At 39.5% G+C, this 21,466-nt stretch overlaps 2 protein-coding genes across 2 annotated transcripts; one reads left to right on the forward strand and one right to left on the reverse strand.

Moving 5' to 3' along the window:
• Nucleotides 1–404: 404 nt before the first annotated feature.
• Nucleotides 405–1,343, forward strand: LOC113882701 (olfactory receptor 6N1). The gene has a single exon (XM_027525777.1). It carries the CDS (start codon nt 405–407, stop codon nt 1,341–1,343), a length of 939 nt encoding a protein of 312 aa, XP_027381578.1.
• Nucleotides 1,344–10,530: 9,187 nt separating this feature from the next.
• On the reverse strand, nt 10,531–11,552 carry LOC113890408 (olfactory receptor 6K6). Its single transcript, XM_027538295.1, has one exon. It carries the CDS (start codon nt 11,476–11,478, stop codon nt 10,531–10,533), a length of 948 nt encoding a protein of 315 aa, XP_027394096.1. The 5' UTR covers nt 11,479–11,552.
• Between the last annotated feature and the right edge of the window lie 9,914 nt (nt 11,553–21,466).

The following is a 21,466-nucleotide window of genomic DNA, read 5'->3' on the forward strand; positions in this document are numbered from 1 at the left end:
CCAGGAGCTGGTGATGGACAGGGAGGCTTGGCATGCTGCAGTTCATGGGGTTGCAGAGTCGGACATGATTGAGCAGCTGAACTGAACTGAACTGATAAATTTCATTGAGAAAGATAAATTGGTTATAGAATGGATTACAGTGGCCAAAAATGGGTTGTATAATTAGAGAAGACAATTTAAGTCTAGTTATAAAAGCGGACACTCTGAAGGAGGCTATTGACAACTGTTCGGGGGAGGGATAGAAACTCTGGCCTCATAGAGCATGTACTAAGATCGCTTATTCTGGAGATGCAGGGGAAGGACAAATTGGACTTTGAGGGTTTCCTTTTTCTTAGATATTCTTTGGCTCAACATTGTTTCTCATCCTTCCATACTTTACATTCCAGGGATATGAATGGAGAGCAATGAAGCCCGGGAATTGGAGCCAGGTAACAGAGTTCATCATCTTGGGCTTTCCCCATCTTCAGGGTGTTCAGGCTTTTCTCTTCCTCTTGTTACTCCTAATCTACCTCACTACCGTCCTGGGAAACCTGCTGATATTCTTGGTGGTCTGCCTGGACTTCCGGCTCCATACACCCATGTACCTCCTTGTCAGCATCCTCTCCTTACTGGAGCTTGGCTACACAGCTGCCACCACTCCCAAGATGCTGTCGAACTTGCTCAGTGAGAAGAAGACCATTTCTTTCTCTGGATGCCTCCTGCAAATCTACTTCTTCCACTCTCTTGGGGCTACTGAATGCTATCTTCTCACAGCTATGGCTTATGACAGATACTTAGCCATCTGTCAACCCCTCCACTACCCTACTCGCATGACCCCAGCACTCTGTGTCAAGATTGCTGTCGGCTGTTGGTTGGGAGGCTTGGCTGGGCCAGTGGCTGAAATTTCCTTGGTCTCCCACCTCCCTTTTTGTGGTCCCAATCGTATTCAGCACATCTTTTGTGATTTCCCTCCTGTTCTGAGCTTGGCTTGTACTGACACATCGATCAACGTCCTAGTGGACTTTGTTATCAATTCTTGCAAGATCCTGGCCACCTTTCTGTTAATCCTCAGCTCCTATGTGCAGATCACCTGCACAGTGCTCAGAATTCCTTCAGCTGCAGGCAAGAAGAAGGCCTTCTCCACATGTGCCTCTCACCTCACTGTGGTCCTCATCTTCTATGGGAGCATCCTCTTCATGTATGTGCGGCTGAAGAAGAGCTACTCCCTGGACTATGACCGGGCCCTGGCTGTGGTCTACTCGGTGCTCACACCCTTCCTCAACCCCTTTATCTATAGCTTGCGCAACAAAGAGATCAAGGAGGCTGTGAGAAGGCAGTTAAAGAGGATGGGGATACTGGAGTGAAGGTGCAGGAAGCAGGCCAAGTGTGAAGCTGAGGATATGGTGACCTTGGGGGTCCTCAGTAGTCATAGATGAAATACAAAGTGTTCAGGGATTTTCTACATGGGCTACTGAACTGGGGCAAATGCTGCCTAGTTTTCAGTGATAGTACAGCTATTGCAATGTCCACTGCAACCACATGTGACTTGGGATCAGAGACTGGCAATCCTCTCTAGCAATATGATACATTGCTGTGATTTTCAAATCCTGGATGTTTGTACACCATACTTTGGATGTTGGTCAAATCTATGTATGCCTTTTATATAAGCCTTTCAGATTTACTTGATTTAATGTAAATAGATTTAGTCATATGATCAATAATAAAATTTCCTAAATACATCTTAGGGAAAAAAAGGTATTTCATGTATTGTTTACAATCATTTCATGTATACGGAACATCTATGTATTAAAATGCAAAATACTGATGTAGTAGAGAGAAGCTTTCTTTCAACATCACATATATCTAGGTTTAAATTCTAGTTCATTTAATCAGTTATTAAATACATAATTTCTATAACTCAAACTTTCTTAATTGATGAGTCAATTTCATCATTTGTCATTTTTGAAGGTTGTTTTGAGGATTACTGATAAGACCTGTAAACCACAGTACAAAATGCCTGGCATAAACTGATAAAAAAAAAAAAAAAAAAGAGTTACATTTATTTTATTTAACTCTGCCCAGACCTCTCATCTTTACTCTGTTAGAACAACATCCAGGAAAACATAATTAAACAAAAATATTTCCCAGATATTTTTCTTAAAAGGAAAAAAGGGGTAAACTAGCCAGAAGGAGAATTTGTGAGATGTGTTTATCTCAGTGGTCTTTTTTTTTTTTAATTTAAATTTATTTATTTTAATTGTAGGCTAATTATAATATTGTATTGGTTTTGCCATACATCAACATGAATCTGCCATGGGTGTACATGTGTTCCCCATCCTGAACCCCCCTCCCACCTCCCTTCCCGTACCATCCCTCTGGGTCATCCCAGTGCACCAGCCCCAAGCATCCTGTATCCTGCATCCAGCCTGGACTGGTGATTAGTTTCTTATATGATATTGTACATGTTTCAATGCCATTCTCCCAAATCATCCCACCCTCTCCCTCTCCCACAGAGTCCAAAAGACTGTTCTATACATCTGTGTCTCTTTTGCTGTCTCGCATACAGGGTTATCATTACCATCTTTCTAAATTCCATATATATTATTAGTATACTGTATTGGTGTTTTTCTTTCTGGCTTACTTCACTCTGTATAATAGGCTCCAGTTTCATCCACCTCATTAGAACTGATTCAAATGTATTCTTTTTAATGGCTGAGTAATATTCCATTGTGTGTATGTACCACAGCTTTCTTATCCATTCATCTGCTGTTGGACATCTAGGTTGCTTCCATGTCCTGGCTATTATAAACAGTGCTGCAATGAACAGTGGGGTACATGTGTCTCTTTTAATTCTGGTTTCCTTGGTGTGTATGCCCAGCAGTGGGACTACTGGGTCATAAGGCAGTTCTATTTCCAGTTTTTTCAGGAATCACCACACTGTTCTCCATAGTGGCTGTACTAGTTTGCATTCCCACCAACAGTGTAAGAGGGTTCCCTTTTCTCCACAACCTCTCTAGCATTTATTGCTTGTAGACTTTCGGATCACAGCCATTCTAACTGTCCCAGTAAAAAGAGTGAAAATGAAAGAGTCTGTGGCAGGAAATAGGATCACTTTTTATGTTGCACCACTTTATTTCATTTCAAGCTAATTACTTCCCTTGATGTATGAAAAATAATCCTGTGGTTTAGCATCTGAGAAATTCAAGTCTTTAATTATTATTTGGTGTTAGGGATTATTTATACATTGGCTATCTACTGTTGGTAGATTATCAAATGTTGACTGTAAGAAAATCTTTAATTCTGTGCAGAATTACATAGATCGACATAATAAAGAGCCCAAAATATCTGTATTTCTGCAATCTTCCATCTGTCAACTCAGCATATATTTATTTAGCTATTAGTGTACATGGAACAACAGACTGGTTCCAAATAGGAAAAGGAGTACGTCAAGGCTGTATTCTGTCACCCTGCTTATTTAACTTCTATGCAGAGTACATCATGAGAAACGCTGGGCTGGAAGAAGCACAAGCTGGAAACAAGATTGCCAGGAGAAATATCAACAACCTCAGATATGCAGATGACACCACCCTTATGGAAGAAAGTGAAGAGGAACTACAAATCCTCTTGATGAAAGTGAAAGTGGAGAGTGAAAAAGTTGGCTTAAAGCTCAACATTCAGAAAACAAAGATCATGGCAACCGGTCCCATCACTTCATGGGAAATAGATGGGGAAACAGTGGAAACAGTGTCAGACTTTATTTTTGAGGGCTCCAAAATCACTGCAGATGGTGACTGCAGCCATGAAATTAAAAGACGCTTACTCCTTGGAAGGAAAGTTATGACCAACCTAGATAGCATATTCAAAAGCAGAGACATTACTTTGCCAACAAAGATCCGTCTAGTCAAGGCTATGGTTTTTCCAGTAGTCATGTATGGATGTGAGAGTTGGACTGTGAAGAAAGCTGAGCGTCGAAGAATTGATGCTTTTGAACTGTGGTGTTGGAGAAGACTCTTGAGAGTCCCTTGGACTGCAAGGAGATCCAACCAGTCCATTCTGAAGGAGATCAGCCCTGGGATTTCTTTGGAAGGAATGATGCTGAAGCTGAAACTCCAGTACTTTGGTCACCTCATGTGAAGAGTTAACTCATTGGAAAAGACTCTGATGCTGAGAGGGATTGGGGGCAGGAGGAGAAGGGGACCACAGAAGATAAGATGGCTGGATGGCATCACTGACTCGATGGATGTGAGTCTGGGTGAACTCCGGGAGTTGGTGATGGACAGGGAGGCCTGGCGTGCTGTGATTCATGGAGTCGCAAAGAGTTGGACATGACTGAGTGACTGAACTGAACTGAACTGAACTGTATATCAAATGCTGTGCTAAACTTTACATAAAATGATGACATACAAAATAGATATTACCCTGTTTTTCTTTAAGTTCTTGTTCTTAGAGATGTTTTCAAAGAGTTGAAGATTCTAGACATTAAATTTGTGCTCAATTTGTAATTAGTTACAATTAATTGATTTAAGTTGTGGCAATTAGTTATTAAATATTCATGCACTCTCTTCCCAGGTGATGCTACTGGTAAAGAACCTGCCTGTCAATACAGGAGATATAAGAGACATGGGTTTGATTCCTGGGTTTGGAAGATCCCCTGGAAGAGGGCATGGCAACCCTCTCCAGTACACTTGCCTAGAGAATCCCATCTACAGAGAAGCCTGGCAAGCTACAGTTCATAGGTCTCAAAGAGTTGGACATGACTAAAGTGACTTAGCATAAACACATGCAATCTCTACTCAAATTAGTTACATTTAAGATGAAAACTGAAGGATAAATCACAATTAGACATATTTATGAAAGAAGTAATTGGAATAATTATTTCTATTTTATAGAATTGGAAATTTAGACTTAGATAAAACACCTGCCAAAACTATAGAGCAAGTCAGAATCAGGGACTCTGCATATGAAAACAAAGTCTTATAAACAAATTCTATTTCAAAATATAGATATTTTACTGATTAATTTCTCTGAACATAGTGATTTTAAGTGGATGGGATGGAAGGATTGGGAAGAGATTATTGAAAGGAGATAACATTATCAACAATAAATGTTATCTCTTGGACCTTTTTTACTTTACCCTGTATGGAAGTTGATTAGTCCAAAGATATAAGATATATGGGATGGGATGTAGCATAGCAAAATGAATAATAAAAAGTTTATTTTTAAAGGAAAAATAAGTATTGAATTTAGGAATATCACTGGCTAAACTGATTTAAACCAGGGTTTTGCACAACCAACCAGCTTTATGCAGACCTGGTGCTTTGTTCCTGGAGAAATGAAATTTAAATGCAGAGAATGAGGTTCTCCAATCACAGTTTTAGAGAAGTAGTGTTTAATTCCATGCTCTGATGTTACTATTTTGCTAAAGGGTTTAGTTATAGCTCTGATCATTTTTCAGTTACAAAATGTAAAGAATTACGTCTTCAAGGACAGTAAATTTCCAACATGGGGAGATGTGATCACATCTTAGCTAGGACTCTGTAATCTATGTGTACAATGGCAAGGTGTTCTTTAGTTTGTGCCAAAAGTTCATACAACAATTTCAGTGCTTGGCCTTGGGTAACTCATGTTATGAAATTTGGGTAACTCAGCATCTGCTACTGGGATTTCAGAAAGCAAAAACTAAAGATTGAATGGTATTCCCTAGAGATGTACAAAATGAGGGGCCTGGAAGTAGTTTCCAGTTTAGAACAATAGTAAAAGAAAAAAAAAGCATTGATTAATAGTAACTAATATTTAATAAGAACTATAGACATTGTGCTTGGCATTTTATATACCTTACAGCATTTAATCCTCAAAAGCCTTGAAGATCCCATATTATAGAGACTGACACTGTAGCTCAGGACACCTATGCTAGTTCCCCATGGTTGTACAGCTGGCAAGTGGAAAAGTAAAGATTCATGTTCAGACAGTATAATCTCAAATTCTCAATCTTAGACGACATTAAGTTTACTCTAATAAGGAGAAGCAATCTGAAAATTAGAGCTATCCAACACTGTAGGAGACCACCTTGGTTAAGTGTTCAAGCAGAGATTAGATTACATTTGTTCAGATATGCTGAATAGTAATTCCTCATCAGTTAAGTTCAGTTCAGTTGCTCAGTCGTGTCCAACTCTTTGCGACCCCATGAATCGTAGCACACCAGGCCTCCCTGTCCATCATCAGCTCCTGGAGTTCACTCAGACTCATGTCCATCGAGTCAGTGATGCCATCCAGCTATCTCATCCTCTCTCATCCCCTTCTCCTCCTGCCCCCAATCCCTCCCAGCTTCAGAGTCTTTTCCAATGAGTCAACTCTTCGCATGAGGTAGCCAAAGTACTGGAGTTTCAGCTTCAGCATCATTCCTTCCAAAGAAATCCCAGGGCTGATCTCCTTCAGAATGGACTGGTTGGATCTCCTCGCAGTCCAAGGGACTCTCAAGAGTCTTCTCCAACACCACAGTTCAAAAGCATCAATTCTTCGACGCTCAGCTTTCTTCACAGTCCAACTCTCACATCCATACATGACCACAGGAAAACCATAGCCTTGACTAGCCGGACCTTTGTTGGCAAAGTAATGTCTCTGCTTTTGAATATGCTATCTAGGTTGGATATAACTTTCCTTCCACGGAGTAATATCAGGTGTAGAGATAACTTGATGTCTCCAAAGGTAAACTTGGAGTTCAGAACAAATGGGGAAAATAGCTACTCTCTTGTTCTAATGACCTTAAACAGAAAGCAAAGGCACTATTATACATAGGAGATACTCTTATCCTGAGATAGGGCTGGGTCTAGGAAATTGTTAAGAGCATGAAGCAGTTAAGACTAATCATTAGCCTGATGATTATCTTAGACTAATCATCATCTTAGTCTTGCTCCTCTGAATACTGCATCAACCTGTTTGACACATCCTCTCTTCTTCATTCCTTCTCCTTTTGCTACTTTAGGCTGATATGGATACTCAGTTTTTACCAAGACCATCTTTTCTCTGTTCTTCGTTTGTTCTCACAGGTATTGATCCACCTTTGTCAGTCAGCCCAGCTTCTCAATCAGTCAGTCACTTAGCCAACAGCAAACCTTGGAGAGTCAAAAGATGCTATGCTGAATGGTGTAACATTCAGAAGGATGAGGAAACCTTATCCCTGTGGATCCTTAGTCCAATGGGAGATGGGCAGTAAGCAAGAAACAGCATGACAAGCAAAAAGATAGAAAATAAGTCACATCAAAACAAGGGCATATATTGGTCCTGATGTCAGTACCCAGAATATCATACTTGAATATGAGGAATCTTTCTTGAAGCTTGCAGTTAATATTGAGAAGTAGAGGACAATAATAGTAAAAACAATAATTTCTGAGCTTCAGTGACAAAAGTTAAGGTTCAGTTCAGTTCAGTTCAGTCTCAGTCATGTCTGACTCTTTGCAACCCAATGAATCGCAGCACGCAAGGCCTCCCTGTCCACCACCAGCTCCCAGAGTTCACTCAGACTCACTTCCATCGAGTCAGTGATGCCATCCAGCCATCTCATCCTCTCTCATCCCCTTCTCCTCCTGCCCCCAATCCGTCCCAGCATCAGAGTCTTTTCCAATGAGTCAACTCTTCGAATGAGGTAGCCAAAGTACTGGAGTTTCAGCTTTAGCATCATTCCTTCCAAAGAAATCCCAGGGCTGATCTCCTTCAGAATGGATTGGTTGGATCTCCTTGCAGTCCAAGGGACTCTCAAGAGTCTTCTCCAACACCACAGTTCAAAAGCATCAATCCTTCGGTGCTCAGCCTTCTTCACGGTCCAACTCTCACATCCATACATGACCACAGGAAAAACCATAGCCTTGACTAGATGGACCTTTGTTGGCAAAGTAATGTCTCTGTTTTTGAATATGCAATTAGGTTGGTCATAACTTTCCTTCCAAGGAGTAAGCCTCTTTTAATTTCATGGCTGCAATCACCATCTGCAGTGATTTTGGAGCCCCAAAAAATAAAGTCTGACACTGTTTCCCCATCTATTTCCCATGAAGTGATGGAGAATCAATACGCTAGATTGAAAGAGAGAAGAAAGGATTGAAAAAAAGATACATATTCAAAGAGGCTTGAAGAACAAATACTAAATGTTTGAAGATTTAGATGAAATAAAATAGCCTAAAGCTGGGAACACTGAGTCTATAGGGACCATTTTATGTTAAGAAAAATGTGAATTCAATGAATAACAGCACTCATTAAAATAGCAACAATAATTATTTATCAGACTCTGAGGCCGAAGAATTGATGCTTTTGAACTGTGGTGTTGGAGAAGACTCTTGAGAGTCCCTTGGACTGCAAGGAGATCCAACCAGTCCATTCTGAAGGAGATCAGTCCTGGGTGTTCTTTGGAAGGAATGATGCTAAAGCTGAAACTCCAGTACTTTGGCCACCTCATGCGAAGAGTTGACTCATTGGAAAAGACTGGTGCTGGGAGGGACTGGGAGCAGGCGGAGAAGGGGATGACAGAGGATGAGACGGCTGGATGGGATCACCGACTCGATGGACGTGAGTTTGAATGAACTCCGGGTGTTGGTGATGGACAGGGAGGCCTGGTGTACTGTAATTCACGGGGTCGCAAAGAGTCAGACACGACTGAGCGACTGAACTGAACAAAAAATCAGAAACAAAGATCAAAAACACTGATATAATAGCCACTAATTAAATCCTGTGCACTTAACAGAGTACCTAACATAGAACTGCTAGTCAAACATTTTTTTTCTTAAATCTTGAAATCTCGAGGAGCAAACTGTTTCATCACTTTTTGTTTAATAGTTATCATATTTACTGAATATTATATTTCATTTGGAAGGTTAGGTTTAGCAATTGGTCCAGAATGAAAGCCATGTAAAGTGAGCACAATATCTTGGCAAATAAAGACCTGACTCTGGGATCAGGTAGAATTGAATTTTTGCTCTGGATTCCTAATAATAAGCTCCACATACTTGAACTATTGAAACTGTGTTTCATGTTTTCCATTTGTAAAACAAAAAGATTTAATATTTATTTCACAGAGTTGTTGTAAGAATAAATGAGTAATACATTTAAGATCTTTATCTTAAATTAAAAAAAAAAATCTTAGCTCTTATACATGTCAAGAAGCCCTAGAGCTAGGAATGAGTTTAGTCATTCCCACATCTGACTCATCATTAGAATATTCTTGGAAACTTCTCAGAAATGCACAAGAATGGTTTTCACTTTCAGATTTTCTGAGTCATAAGTTCTGATGATCAATCAGTTCCAGGAACCATGTAATTTTAAAGACAAGGAAATGACACAGCTTAGTGGCAGAAAAAGACAGAATATTTTGTCCTTGAACCCTATAGTTGAATAGTCTTTCTACAATCACCTGAGGACTAGGAAATTCACAAAGGAAAGAACCCATGACTCCTAGTACTCATTAAAGACTGGTAAGGTTTCATGAAACTTTGAGAAAAAGAAATGGATATAATTTATTTTCTTAAACACAGAGTATATTAAATGACAACATGTATTTATTGGGGGCAGAGCATGAAGTAGAATCCTGAAGTTAAGTCCCAGCTCTGTCACTAATGATCTATATGACTTTAGGCAGATCATTAAACTTCTTTGAACCTTTGTTCCAACATTTAATATGGTGATATCTGACCTAATTGCTTTTTTTTTTCAAGTCAAGAGGATTCATATATGTGAAAATATTTAAAATAGTAAATTACTAGAGGAAATAGTGGACTATTATTAATTACTATGCCACTCTATTGGGCTAAAATTCTATACAGATGGTATACAAGATCAGAACATGGCCATTGAGTTGAATTTGTGCATTAAATAAGCTAAAAGTGAAGATGTTTTCTCTGTAGTTTCAGGAAATTGTTTATTGATGTGGAATGTGGAACTGCATGGGGTTCATCATTGGAAAGAGGATTCAGATCAGATCAGATCAGATCAGTTGCTCAGTAGTGTCTGACTCTTTGCAACCCCATGAATCGCAGCACGCCAGGCCTCCCTGTCCATCACCAACTCCCAGAGTTCACTGAGACTCACGTCCATCAAGTCAGTGATGCCATCCAGCCATCTCATCCACTGTCATCCCCTTCTCCTCTTGCCCCCAATCCCTCCCAGTATCAGAGTCTTTTCCAATGAGTCAAGGGGAAAAGCTAACAGCAATATCAAGAACCATGATGTCTTTTATGCTTCTTCAGTCCTGCTCTCTGGCCTCATCAGCACTTGGGACCACAGAAAACAAGGGCAGGAGTCTTGCTAATAGAGTGTGAGGAAGAAGCCTGCCTGCATCATAAAGCAGGAAAACCCATGTATACTGCTTTCAGCTACCACAACTACATCAATGTAAATAAGCTCTGCAATCGCTACCAATGACTTGGATGCAGCAGTTTCTCATCCTTGTTTATAATAATAGAACAAGTAGCTGTGACAATAGAAAAAGAGCATAATCATGAACAAGACAAAGGACAGTGCAAAGCTGAACTTCCTAGAGTTTTTTTCAGAGTCTAGAGAGATCTCAATCTATCTCTTAACCCCACCAGCCCTCTTCTGATAGCCAAAGAGCCTCCCAATTGCATCTTTCATATCCTTATTTCTCAGGCTATAGATAATGGGGTTGAAGAAGGGAGCGAGGATAACAAAAGTGACAGCAATTGCTGTGTCCCAAAACACAGAGTAGGTGGCTGAGAATCGCAAGTACATGACAGCCACACTGCCAAAAAACAGCAAGAACACAGCAAGGTGGGCAGCACAGGTAGAGAAAGCTTTGTGGCGGCCTTCAGCCGAGGGCATTTGCAGAATCACCACAATGATCCGGAGGTAGGATAGGGCGATGACCAGGAAGGAGGCCAGGATCTCCACTGCATGGATGGCATCCATAATGACCACCAGGGATGTATCTGTGCAGGCCAAGCTCAGCACAGGGGTGAAGTCACAGAAGATCTGCTGGATCTGATTGGAGCCACAGAAAGGCAGGGCACCAATCCATGCAATTTCAGGGAGCACCAGGAGGAAGCCACAGAGGCAGGATCCAGCTGTCAGATGGACACAGAGTTTGGGAGTCATAATGTTTGGGTAATGGAGGGGGTTGCAGATAGCTATGTACCTGTCAATTGCCATTGCTGTCAGGACACAGCCTTCTGTGATGCCAAGTGAGTGGAAGAAGTACATCTGAAGAAAGCAACCAGCAAGAGAGATGGTTTTCTGCTCACTGACTAGGCAAGAGAGAATCTTGGGGATGGTGGTTGTGGTATACCAGATCTCCAGGAAAGAGAGGACACGGATGAAGAAATACATGGGGGTGTGCAAGGCCGCATCCAGCTGGGTAATAATGAATATCATTAGGTTTCCAGTTACGATAAATCCATAGATAAGAAGCAAGAGAATAAAGAATAAGAGGCCACCTTCATGTAAATGTGGGAACATAGAGAAGAGGAACTCAGTCACCCTTGTCTGATTCTCACTGGTCATCACCTGTGTCACCTGGGAAGGGAAGAAAGGAGACCAGAACTCCTGAAATTGGGATGGTGATTACTTATTGAAAATTGCTTTGCTCTTTTCTGTAATCAGTTACTTAACCTGATGCTGGGGCCCTAAACAGGCCAGTTAGAAATCTCTCCAGTTGCACCTTTATGCAGGAACATCTGAAATGTTTGCTTTTGCACCCCTAAATGAATCTTTTTGTAAACATCTTCAAATGATATGAAGAAAACACAAAGCAGCACACAATTTTAATTCTCTTGAATTATTTTCTGGAGGTGCAGTCAATTTTTTTAATTTCTGAGGTTTTTGTCCCACTCTGTGTTTAGCTTTAAAACATGTACCTTTCTTTTTGACTATTGTCAATTTCTGTTATTTAGAAAAGCAATTAAAAAATATAAAACACCATCAGAAACATTTCACTCATTAAGTCTTCAGTTGGTCACTCATACTTTCTAGCTCTGCTATCTAATCTAGGATTGGCTACCTTTATCACTCTGCCTCTCTTCTGTTGGTTTCATAGCAGCAAGTCTATTTTCCATTTAGAACATAGGAACCCAGACACAAGAAAGCATCCCTCCTCTCCTCTGCTTTCTCTGTAACTCCCTCTCCTTCTCTTCTCTCAGTGGTTGATATTGATAGGTGCTCAGATAAAGAGTCTCTTCAGAATCACAGTATATCTGAAAAGTGGCCATCGAATTTTGGACAAACATGTAATTTCAACCTTGCGCATCCCATTCCTCCTAGAAAGACCACATCTAAGAACCAAAGGGAGGAGGAGATCATCCTGACATTAAAAAAAAAAAAAAAAAATAGCTTCTCGAATAACTTTGGCAATCTTGGGAAGAAAATGTCACAAAAGTCAGCTGCAATAGAAATCAGGCCAACATCTAGTTGTTTGGAAGAAAGGGCAACTAAATTTTTTGAAAGGCTAATTAAACTTAAGTATAGCAGTATGCTTACCTATTAACTATTTTAACATCTTTTTGACTGGTCTTACCTACATGAAGTCATTCCACAGATGAATATTTCTATGCATGGTCTTACTGTCCCTTGTCTTTTCAAAAACATTAAAGGATAAACCCAAAGATCATAGCCTTACAGGTTCCAATCAATTTTTTTCTTTTTCTTACCTTTTATGGATTTAAATTTATTTATTAATTTTAAAAAGTATTGAGGTGTAGTTACTTCATGATGTTGGTCAGTTTCAGGTGTACAGCAATGTGAATCAGTTATACATATACATAGATCCATTATTTTTCAGATTCTTTTCCCATCTAGGTCACTGGAGAGTACTATGTAGAGTTCCCTGTGTTATACAGCAGGTCTTTATTCAGTTCAGCTCAGTTCAGTTGTTCAGTCGTGTCTGACTCTTTGTGACCCCATGAACTGCAGCACGCCAGGCCTCCCTGTCAATCACCAACTCCCAGAGTTTACCCAAACTCATATCCATTGAGTCGATGATGCCATCCAACCATCTCATTCTCTGTTGTCCCCTTCTTCACCTGCTTTCAATCTTTCCCAACATCAGGGTGTTTTCAAATGAGTTAGCTCTTTGCATCAGGTGGCCAAAATATTGCAGTTTCAGCTTCAACATCAGTCCTTTCAATGAACACCCAGGACTGATTTCCTTTAGGATGGACTGGTTGGATCTCCTTGCAGTCCAGGGGACTCTCAAGAGTCTTCTCCAGCACCACAGCTCAAAAGCATCAATTCTTCTGCGCTCAGCTTCCTTTATACTCTTACATCCATATATGACTACTGGAAAAACCAAAGCCTTGACTAGATGGAACTTTGTTGACAAAGTAATGTCCCTGCTTTTTAATATGCTGTCTAGGTTGGTAATAACTTTCCTTCCAAGGAGTAAGGGTCTTTTAATTTCATGGCTGCAATCACCATCTGCAGTGATTTTGGAGCCCCCAAAAATACAGTCAGCCACTGTTTCCACTGTTTCTCCATCCATTTGCCATGAAGTGTTGGGACCCGATACCATGATCTTAGTTTTCTGAATGTTGAGCTCTAAGCCAACTTTCTCACTCTCCTCTTTCACTTTCATCAAGAGGTTCTTTAGTTCTTCTTCGCTTTCTGTCATAAGGGTGGTATCATCTGCATATCTGAGGTTATTGATATTTCTCCCGACAAACTTGATTCCAGCTTGTGCTTCCTCCAGCCCAGCATTTCTCATGATGTACTCTGCATATAAGTTAAATAAGCAGGGTGACAATATACAGCCTTGATGTACTCCTTTTCCTTTGGAATCAGTCTGTTGTTCCATGTCCAGTTCTAACTGTTGCTTCCTGATCTGCATATAGGTTTCTCAAGAGGGAGGTCAGGTGGTCTGGTATTCCCATCTCTTTCAGAATTTTCCACAGTTTATTGTGATCCACACAGTCAAAGACTTTGCCATAGTTAACAAAGCAGAAATAGATGTTTTTCTGGAACTCTCTTGCTTTTTCAATGGTCCAGCGGATGTTGGCAATTTGATCTCTGGTTCCTCTGCCTTTTCTAAAACCAGTTTGAACATCTGGAAGTTCACGGTTCAAGTATTGCTGAAGCCTGGTTTGGAGAATTTTGAGCATTACTTTACTAGTGTGTGAGATGAGTGCAATTGTGTGGCACTTTGAACATTCTTTGTCATTGCCTTTCTTTGGGTGGAAAGAAAACTGACCTTTCGAGTCCTGTGGCCACTGCTGAGTTTTCCAAATTTGCTGGCATATTGAGCGTAGCACTTTCACAGTATCATCTTTTAAGATTTTAAATAGCTCAATTGGAATTCAATCACCTCCACTAGCTTTGCTTGTAGTGATACTTCCTAAGGCCTACTTGACTTCACATTCCAGGATGTCTGGCTCTAGGCGAGTGATCACACCATCATGATTATCTGGGTCATGAAGATCTTTTTTTTACAGTTCTTCTGTGTATCCCTGCCACCTCTTCTTAATATCTTCTGCTTCTGTTAGGTCCATACAATTTCTGTCCTTTATCGAGCCCATCTTTGCATGAAATATTCCCTTGGTATCTCTATTTTTCTTTAAGAGATCTCTAGTCTTTCCTATTTTATTGTTTTCCTCTATTTCTTTGCACTGATCACTGAGGAAGGCTTTCTTATCTCTTCTTGCTATTCTTGGAACTCTGCATTCAAATGGATATATTTTCCCCTTTCTCCTTTGCTTTTCACTTCTCTTCTTTTTACAGGTATTTGTAAAGCTTCCTCAGACAACCATTTTGCTTTTTTGCATTTCTTTTTCTTGGGATTAGTCTTGATCCCTGTCTCCTGTACAATGTCACGAACCTCCTTCTATAGTTCATCAGGCACTCTGTCTATCAGGTCTAGTCCCTTAAATCTATATCTCACTTCCACAGTATAATCAATCATAAGGGATTTGATTTAGGTCATACCTGAATTGTCTAGTGGTTTTCCCCACTTTATTCAATTTAAGTCTGAATTTGGCAATAAGGATTTCATGATCTGAGCCACAGTCAGCTCCTGGTCTTGTTTTTGCTGACTGTATAGTGCTTCTCCATTTTTGGCTGCAAAGAATATAATCAATTTGATTTTGGTGTTGACCATCTGATGAAGTCCATGTGTAGAGTCTTCTCTTGTGTTGTTGGAAAAGGGTGTTTGCTATGACCAGTGCGTCCTCTTGGCAAAACTCTATCAGCCCTTTCCCTGTTTCATTCTGCTTTCCAAGGCCAAATTTGTCTGTTACTCCACGTATTTCTTGACTTCCTACTTTTGCATTCCAGTCCCCTACAATGAAAAGGACATCTTTTTGGGTGTTAGTTCTCAAAGGTCCTGTAGGTCTTCATACAACCATTCAGCTTCAGCGTCTTCAGCTTTTCTGGTCAGGGCATAGACTCGGATTACCGTGATACTGAATTGTTTGCCTTGGAAATGAACAGAGATCATTCTGTCATTTTTGAGATTGCATCCAAGTATTGCATTACTCCATTTCTTCTAAGAAATTCCTGCCCACAGCAGTAGATATAATGGTCATCTGAGTTAAATTAACCCATTCCAGTCCATCTTAGTTCGCTGATTCCTAGAATGTCGATGTTCACTCTTGCCATCTCCTGTTTGACCACTTCCAATTTGCCTTGACTCATGGACCTAACATTCCAGGTTCCTATGCAATATTGCTGTTTACAGCATTGGACCTTGCCTCTATCACCAGTGACATCCATAACTGGATATTGTTTTTGCTTTGGCTCCATCTCTTCATTCTTTCTGGAGTTATTACTCCACTTATGTCCAGTAGCATATTGGGCACCTACTGACCTGGGGAGTTCGTCTTTCAGTGTTCATTTTTTTTTTTTTTTGCCTTTTCATACTGTTCATGGGGTTCTCAAGGCAAGAATACTGAAATGGTTTGCCATTTCCTTCTCCAGTGGACCACATTCTGTCAGACCTCTCCACCATGACCTGTCCGTCTTTGGTGGCCCCACATGGCATGGCTTAGTTTCTTTGAGTTAAACAAGCTGTGGTCTGTGTGATCAGATTGGCCAGTTGTCTGTGTTGTGGTTTCAATCTGTCTGCCCTCTGATTCTCTCTCTCAGAGCCTAGCATCTTATTTGGGTTTCTTTTACCTTGGATGGGGGGTATCTCTTCATGGCTGCTCCGGCAAAGCACAGCTGCTGCTCCTTACCTTGGACATGGGGTAGCTCCTCTTAGCCACTGCCCCTGACCTATTTTATATATTTTTGAATAACACAATAGTACTGTGTCTATGTTAATTCCCATCTCTCAATTTATCCCTCCTGGCCCCCTTTCCCCTGGTAACTATACATTTGTCTTCTATATCTGTGGCTCTATTTCTGCTTTGTAAATAAGTTTATTTGTTCCAGTTTTTGGATTCCACATATGAGCAGTATTTGTTTTTCACTGTCTACTAGTCAAAGTTTTAAGCCAAATATTTTTCTATATGCTCATCAGCTCTGCCATATAGGACCAATTTCCTGCATTTTATTTTTATATCATTCTTTTTTCCATTTTCTTGATCTCTTCCTATTGGAATCCAATTACCAATATCCAGTAAATGGTCCCATTATCATAAAAGTCTCACTAAGTCTCATTGCCAGAAGTAAACATTCTCTCTTAAGAATACTTTATATTTTATTGTTTCATGATATTTAACACATCTTTTTTCCATTTCCCCCTGGTGGCTCAGATGGTATCTGCCTGCAATGCAGGAGACCCACATCAGACAGCAAAGAATATGCCAGCAATGCCGGAGACCTGGGTTTAAGTCCTGATTCTGGAAGATCCCCTGGAGGAGGTAATGGCAATCCACTCCGATATTCTTACCTGGGAAATCCCATGGACAGAGGAGCCTCATAGGCTATAGACCATGAGGTCACAAAGAGTCAGGCATGGTTGAAGCAATTGAGCAGGCATGCATGCATGCTAGGGAGATTATTATTGTTGTTTTACAGGTAGAGAAATTGAGAACCAGAGGGGAAAAGTAATTTCCCAAAGTCACATAGCTAGGATCCAAAGCAATAACTGGAATGTTGGTCTTTGGGCCTTTAGTCACTATTATTATCTGTGCCACACTGGGCAGTTTCGATCAGGGTTCAGCATTCGCTGTATTTCCTTCTCTGAGTCCCACTGTGTGTTTACGACTGCCCTAGGTATGAGATGAGAGAGCTAATGTGTTTTTCCCCAGCTCAGGTCAAACAGAGGTTAAAACAAATGTATTGAAGACTAGGAAAATTAGTTTTAGAAGATGCCTCTTACCTTATGTCTCAAGCCTGGAGGAAGAAAGATAGGAGAGCCAGGTTTTGGAAGGGAGCAGGCACCAGTGAAGTAGAAGGGCAGAGGGCATGGACTGAGAAAGGTGTGAGCGATCTGAGTTTTCTCTGTTGGAAGCAGTCACATTTTTGTCTCTTGTGTGTTATCTTTTCTCAGCCTAAAGTCCCAGAGAATGGCCATCCTGAGTAGTCATTATAGAGAACACAGATGGATAAAGTAAGAGACCATGGAGCTATGAAAAGTGGAATTTTAGAGCTAAGTGGCTTAACTAGAGTGACTATTTCTTACTTTGAGTGAGTATCTTCTCACTAGCAAGTTTACATTGTTATCTTTCATCTGTACATCAGTTCAATTACATTCATATATTTATTGATCCTCTGCTAGGTGCCAGTCACTGCTGAAGGTTTGTGCATAAGTGTGTGCTAAGCCATGTCTGAGTCTTTGCAACCCAATCAACTGTATCCTGCCAGGCTCCTCTGTCCATGGGATTTTCCAGGCACAAATACCAGAGTGGGTTGCCATACCCTACTCCAGGGGATCTTCCCAACCTAGAGATAGAACCTGTGTCTTTACATCTTTTGCATTGGCAGGCAGGTTCTTTACCACTAGTGACACCTTGGAAGCTCACTGAAGCCTTAAGGGCTATATAAAGTTGAATAAAACATTAATTTTTGCTCCTGAGACACATAAAGAACATTTAAGAAAATCCTAAAATGACAGTTAATCAGCAGTGCCCAAGGAGTTCAGCCTAAAGATTTTCATTGTAGAGTAAAAAGAGACTTGAATTAGATTGCAGTCCTGGAAATAAAGAAGTAAAATTCTCTTTAAGTCCCCAGGAACCCACAATTCTTTGGACTTTAAAATTTTAGTGTTGGAAAGACCTTAGATATCATTAGTATCTTCATCTGTTAGATGAACAATATTCTTCCTAATATCCTTTCTAATTTCTTATTCTAATTTCTTTACTTATTCTAATTTCTTTACTTATATAATACAGTTCTAAACATATGAGGTTTTATTCCATATTCTGAGAAAATTTTACCATGAAAGAAAATTTAACTTGAAAAAACAGGTTAATTTGGGTACCAAACGCAGGTTAGCATGCTCCACTGGCTTACCACGTACCTTGCCTGAGACCACAAGAATGGTCCTCAGAATCTCTGTGACAATCTGCCCCTTCTGCTAATTTGTCAGTGAGACTATAGATGTTTCTGCACTCTCTTTCTGGAGTATCTAGAATGGAAAAATTATCTTGCTTGGGAGCTTCTCTTTAGATAACACAGGATCTTTAAAATGTGATGCATCTCATTCTCCACTCTAAGGGACCTATTAGAGGAAGCATGTCACATGGTAACCAGACATTCCTGAGGGGGTCAGGTCTCAAAACTTTCCTGTGGCTAAATAATCTTATCTCTCATAGGGGAGTATAGATCTAGGCACTGGGGCCCAGAATGACAATGGGTGTCAGAACAGACTTCTTTCAAGATCACACCTCTCTGAAACAGACCACCAGCAAACACTACTTTCTTCTCAGCCTTTCACTCATTTTTCACTATGTTTTCCACTTTGGCTGAGATGATGATAATGATGATGATAATAATATATTTTTGAAGTTTTAAATACACATTCATTTAATTCTTTTTTAAAATTTATTGTTTAATTGGAGGATAATTACAAGGTGCTGGTTTCTGCCATAAAACTATGTGAATGTGTCATAATTTTATATATTTGATTGTGGCTCAGATCATGAACTTCTTATTGCAAAATTCAGACTTAAATTGAAGAAAGTAGGGAAAACCACTAGACCATTCACGTATGACCTAAATCAAATCCCTTATGATTATACAGTGGAAATGACAAATAGATTCATGGTATTAGAATTGATAGAGTGCTTGAAGAACTATGGACAGAGGTTCCTAGCATTGTACAGGAGGCAGTAACCAAAGCCGTCCCCAAGAAGAAGAAATGCAAAAAGGCAAAATGGTTGTTTGAGGAGGGCTTACAAATAGCTGAGAAAAGAAGAGAAGTGAAAGGCAAAGAAGAAAAGGCAAGATATACCCATTTGAATGCAGAGTTCCAAGAATAGCAAGGAGAGATAAGAAAGCCTTCCTAACTGATCAATACAAAGCAATAGAGGAAAACAATAGAATAGGAAAGATTAGAGATCTCTTAAAAAAATCAGAGATACCAAGGGAACATTTCATGCACAATGGGCACAATAAAGGACAGAATAGTACGGACCTAATAAAAGCACATGAGATTAAGAAGAGGTGGCAAGAGTACACAGAAGAACTGTACAAAAATGATCTCAGTGACCCAGATAATCACAATGGTGTGATCACTCACCTAGAACCAGACATATGTGTGTGTGTATATATACACACACATATCATCTCCCTTTTGAGCCTCCCTCCCCTTCATTTAATTCTTTAGAAAAAGAATTTGTAAGTTTAAAATGATTAACATGGTAAATTTTATATTACACACTTTTTACCACAATTAAATATAAAAAGCTGTTTGTATGAGATAGCCAAGACAAGAGTTATTCCCATTTTACAGATGGAATAATTCAGAGCAGTTAAAGGCTTGCTCCAGTTCACATAGCCAAAAAATGCAAGGGCAAAATTGAACCTTGAGCCTCAAAACTCAAAATTAGCTAAAGATTAACCTTTCCCTTTGATTGTAACTTTAATTGTTCCCAAATATATATTCTCCAAAATGATCTTTCACTTAACTTGCAGTATCATTTAATAGGACTTGGTTTAACTAAGAAGAAAGGCAGGGAAAATAAGGACATTCCTGGGCTTTTGCTTGACACTTTTCTATTTTCCACTCTATTCCTTGCATTGAACTGTAAGTCCCAGCAACCAAACTGTTTGTAGCCATACTCTCACAATGCTATTTTGATCTCTCATGCTTTGGGTTTTTTCCCTATTCTTCCCTCTTCCTGAAATTTCAACCCTGCCTTTCTTCTTTCCACCCAAAATATAGGCACACACTTCACCTCTGTAATTCTTATTAATTTTTCAAGTTTCAGTACATTACCCTCTTCTTCAGGAAGCCTTTCTTGGTTCCCAGGTTGTTTTGGGGGGTCTTCTTTTGTGTTCCTAAAACATATGGTACATACATATCTTGTTGAAATTATCTAGTTATATGTCCAGATTCTAAGAAATTTAATGGTGATCTATAATTATCTATTCATATTTGAATTTCTACTACACAGCCCAGGGACTTACATGGAACTCAAGTAACATATGCTTAATGAAGAGGATAAACAAAGGTCTAGCCATGAAAATACAAGAACTATGTTTGTAGGATATTAAATATATTTCACTTGAAACAGAGGGCTTGTAGAGTGAATCAGTGGAGAAATGGCATTGGAGGATTAAGTTAGGTAGATTTGGAGATCTAGAATGTCAAGTGTTGGGATTTTTAAAATATGTTTTGCAAGCAGTATGAACTTATTAGGTAATTTTGGAGTGGACATTAATGCACAAAATTGCACTTTAATGTGTAGAATACAGAGAAATTATGGAAGTGACAAATGTAATTAATTTATTTAACTAGCATTTACTCATCACTATTCAGGCATCAGACTCTTTTCTGCAATGGTCTGGAATAAAGGCCTAAATAAGACAGTAATAATGAAGCTAAAAGGATAAAAGGGATACAAATAAATATGAATAATCAATAAAGTCTGACAACTGACTCTATATAGGGCATGTTGGAAAGAAGAGCATTAAAGAGACAGATTTTAAGTTTGAGTTAGTTTGTCAGGCACCATTATTGATAAATACAGTAATAGCTAAAGCAAAAGCTAGTAAAGGGGGGAAATTATAAGATGAGTTATAGATATGTTATTCTGAGTATGTGGACAAACTTATAAACAGAGATTTCTTATTGCCATTAAGGATGAAGAAGTGGACTTCAAGAGAGATGAAAAGTCTATGGACTTAGATACAAGTGTTAAATAAAGATTATAATTGAACTATGAGGATGCACTAGATAGTTGAAAAACAGTGTCAGAAATAGCAAGAGAGGCTGGAAGATTATAATTGGTGGGTGGAGGAATATAATACATAACTATTATTTACTGGGTTAAGTATGTGCTAAAAATGCACCAAGGCAATTATATATTTCTTATAATTTCAGTATTTTTATAAGTTACTCATTATTATCAACCAGTTTAAAAGTGAGGAAACTAAAGTTTAAATGACTTATGTATCA

The sequence above is a fragment of the Bos indicus x Bos taurus genome, chromosome 3 (assembly GCF_003369695.1).
Source record: "Bos indicus x Bos taurus breed Angus x Brahman F1 hybrid chromosome 3, Bos_hybrid_MaternalHap_v2.0, whole genome shotgun sequence".
NCBI classification, from domain to species: Eukaryota; Metazoa; Chordata; class Mammalia; order Artiodactyla; family Bovidae; genus Bos; species Bos indicus x Bos taurus.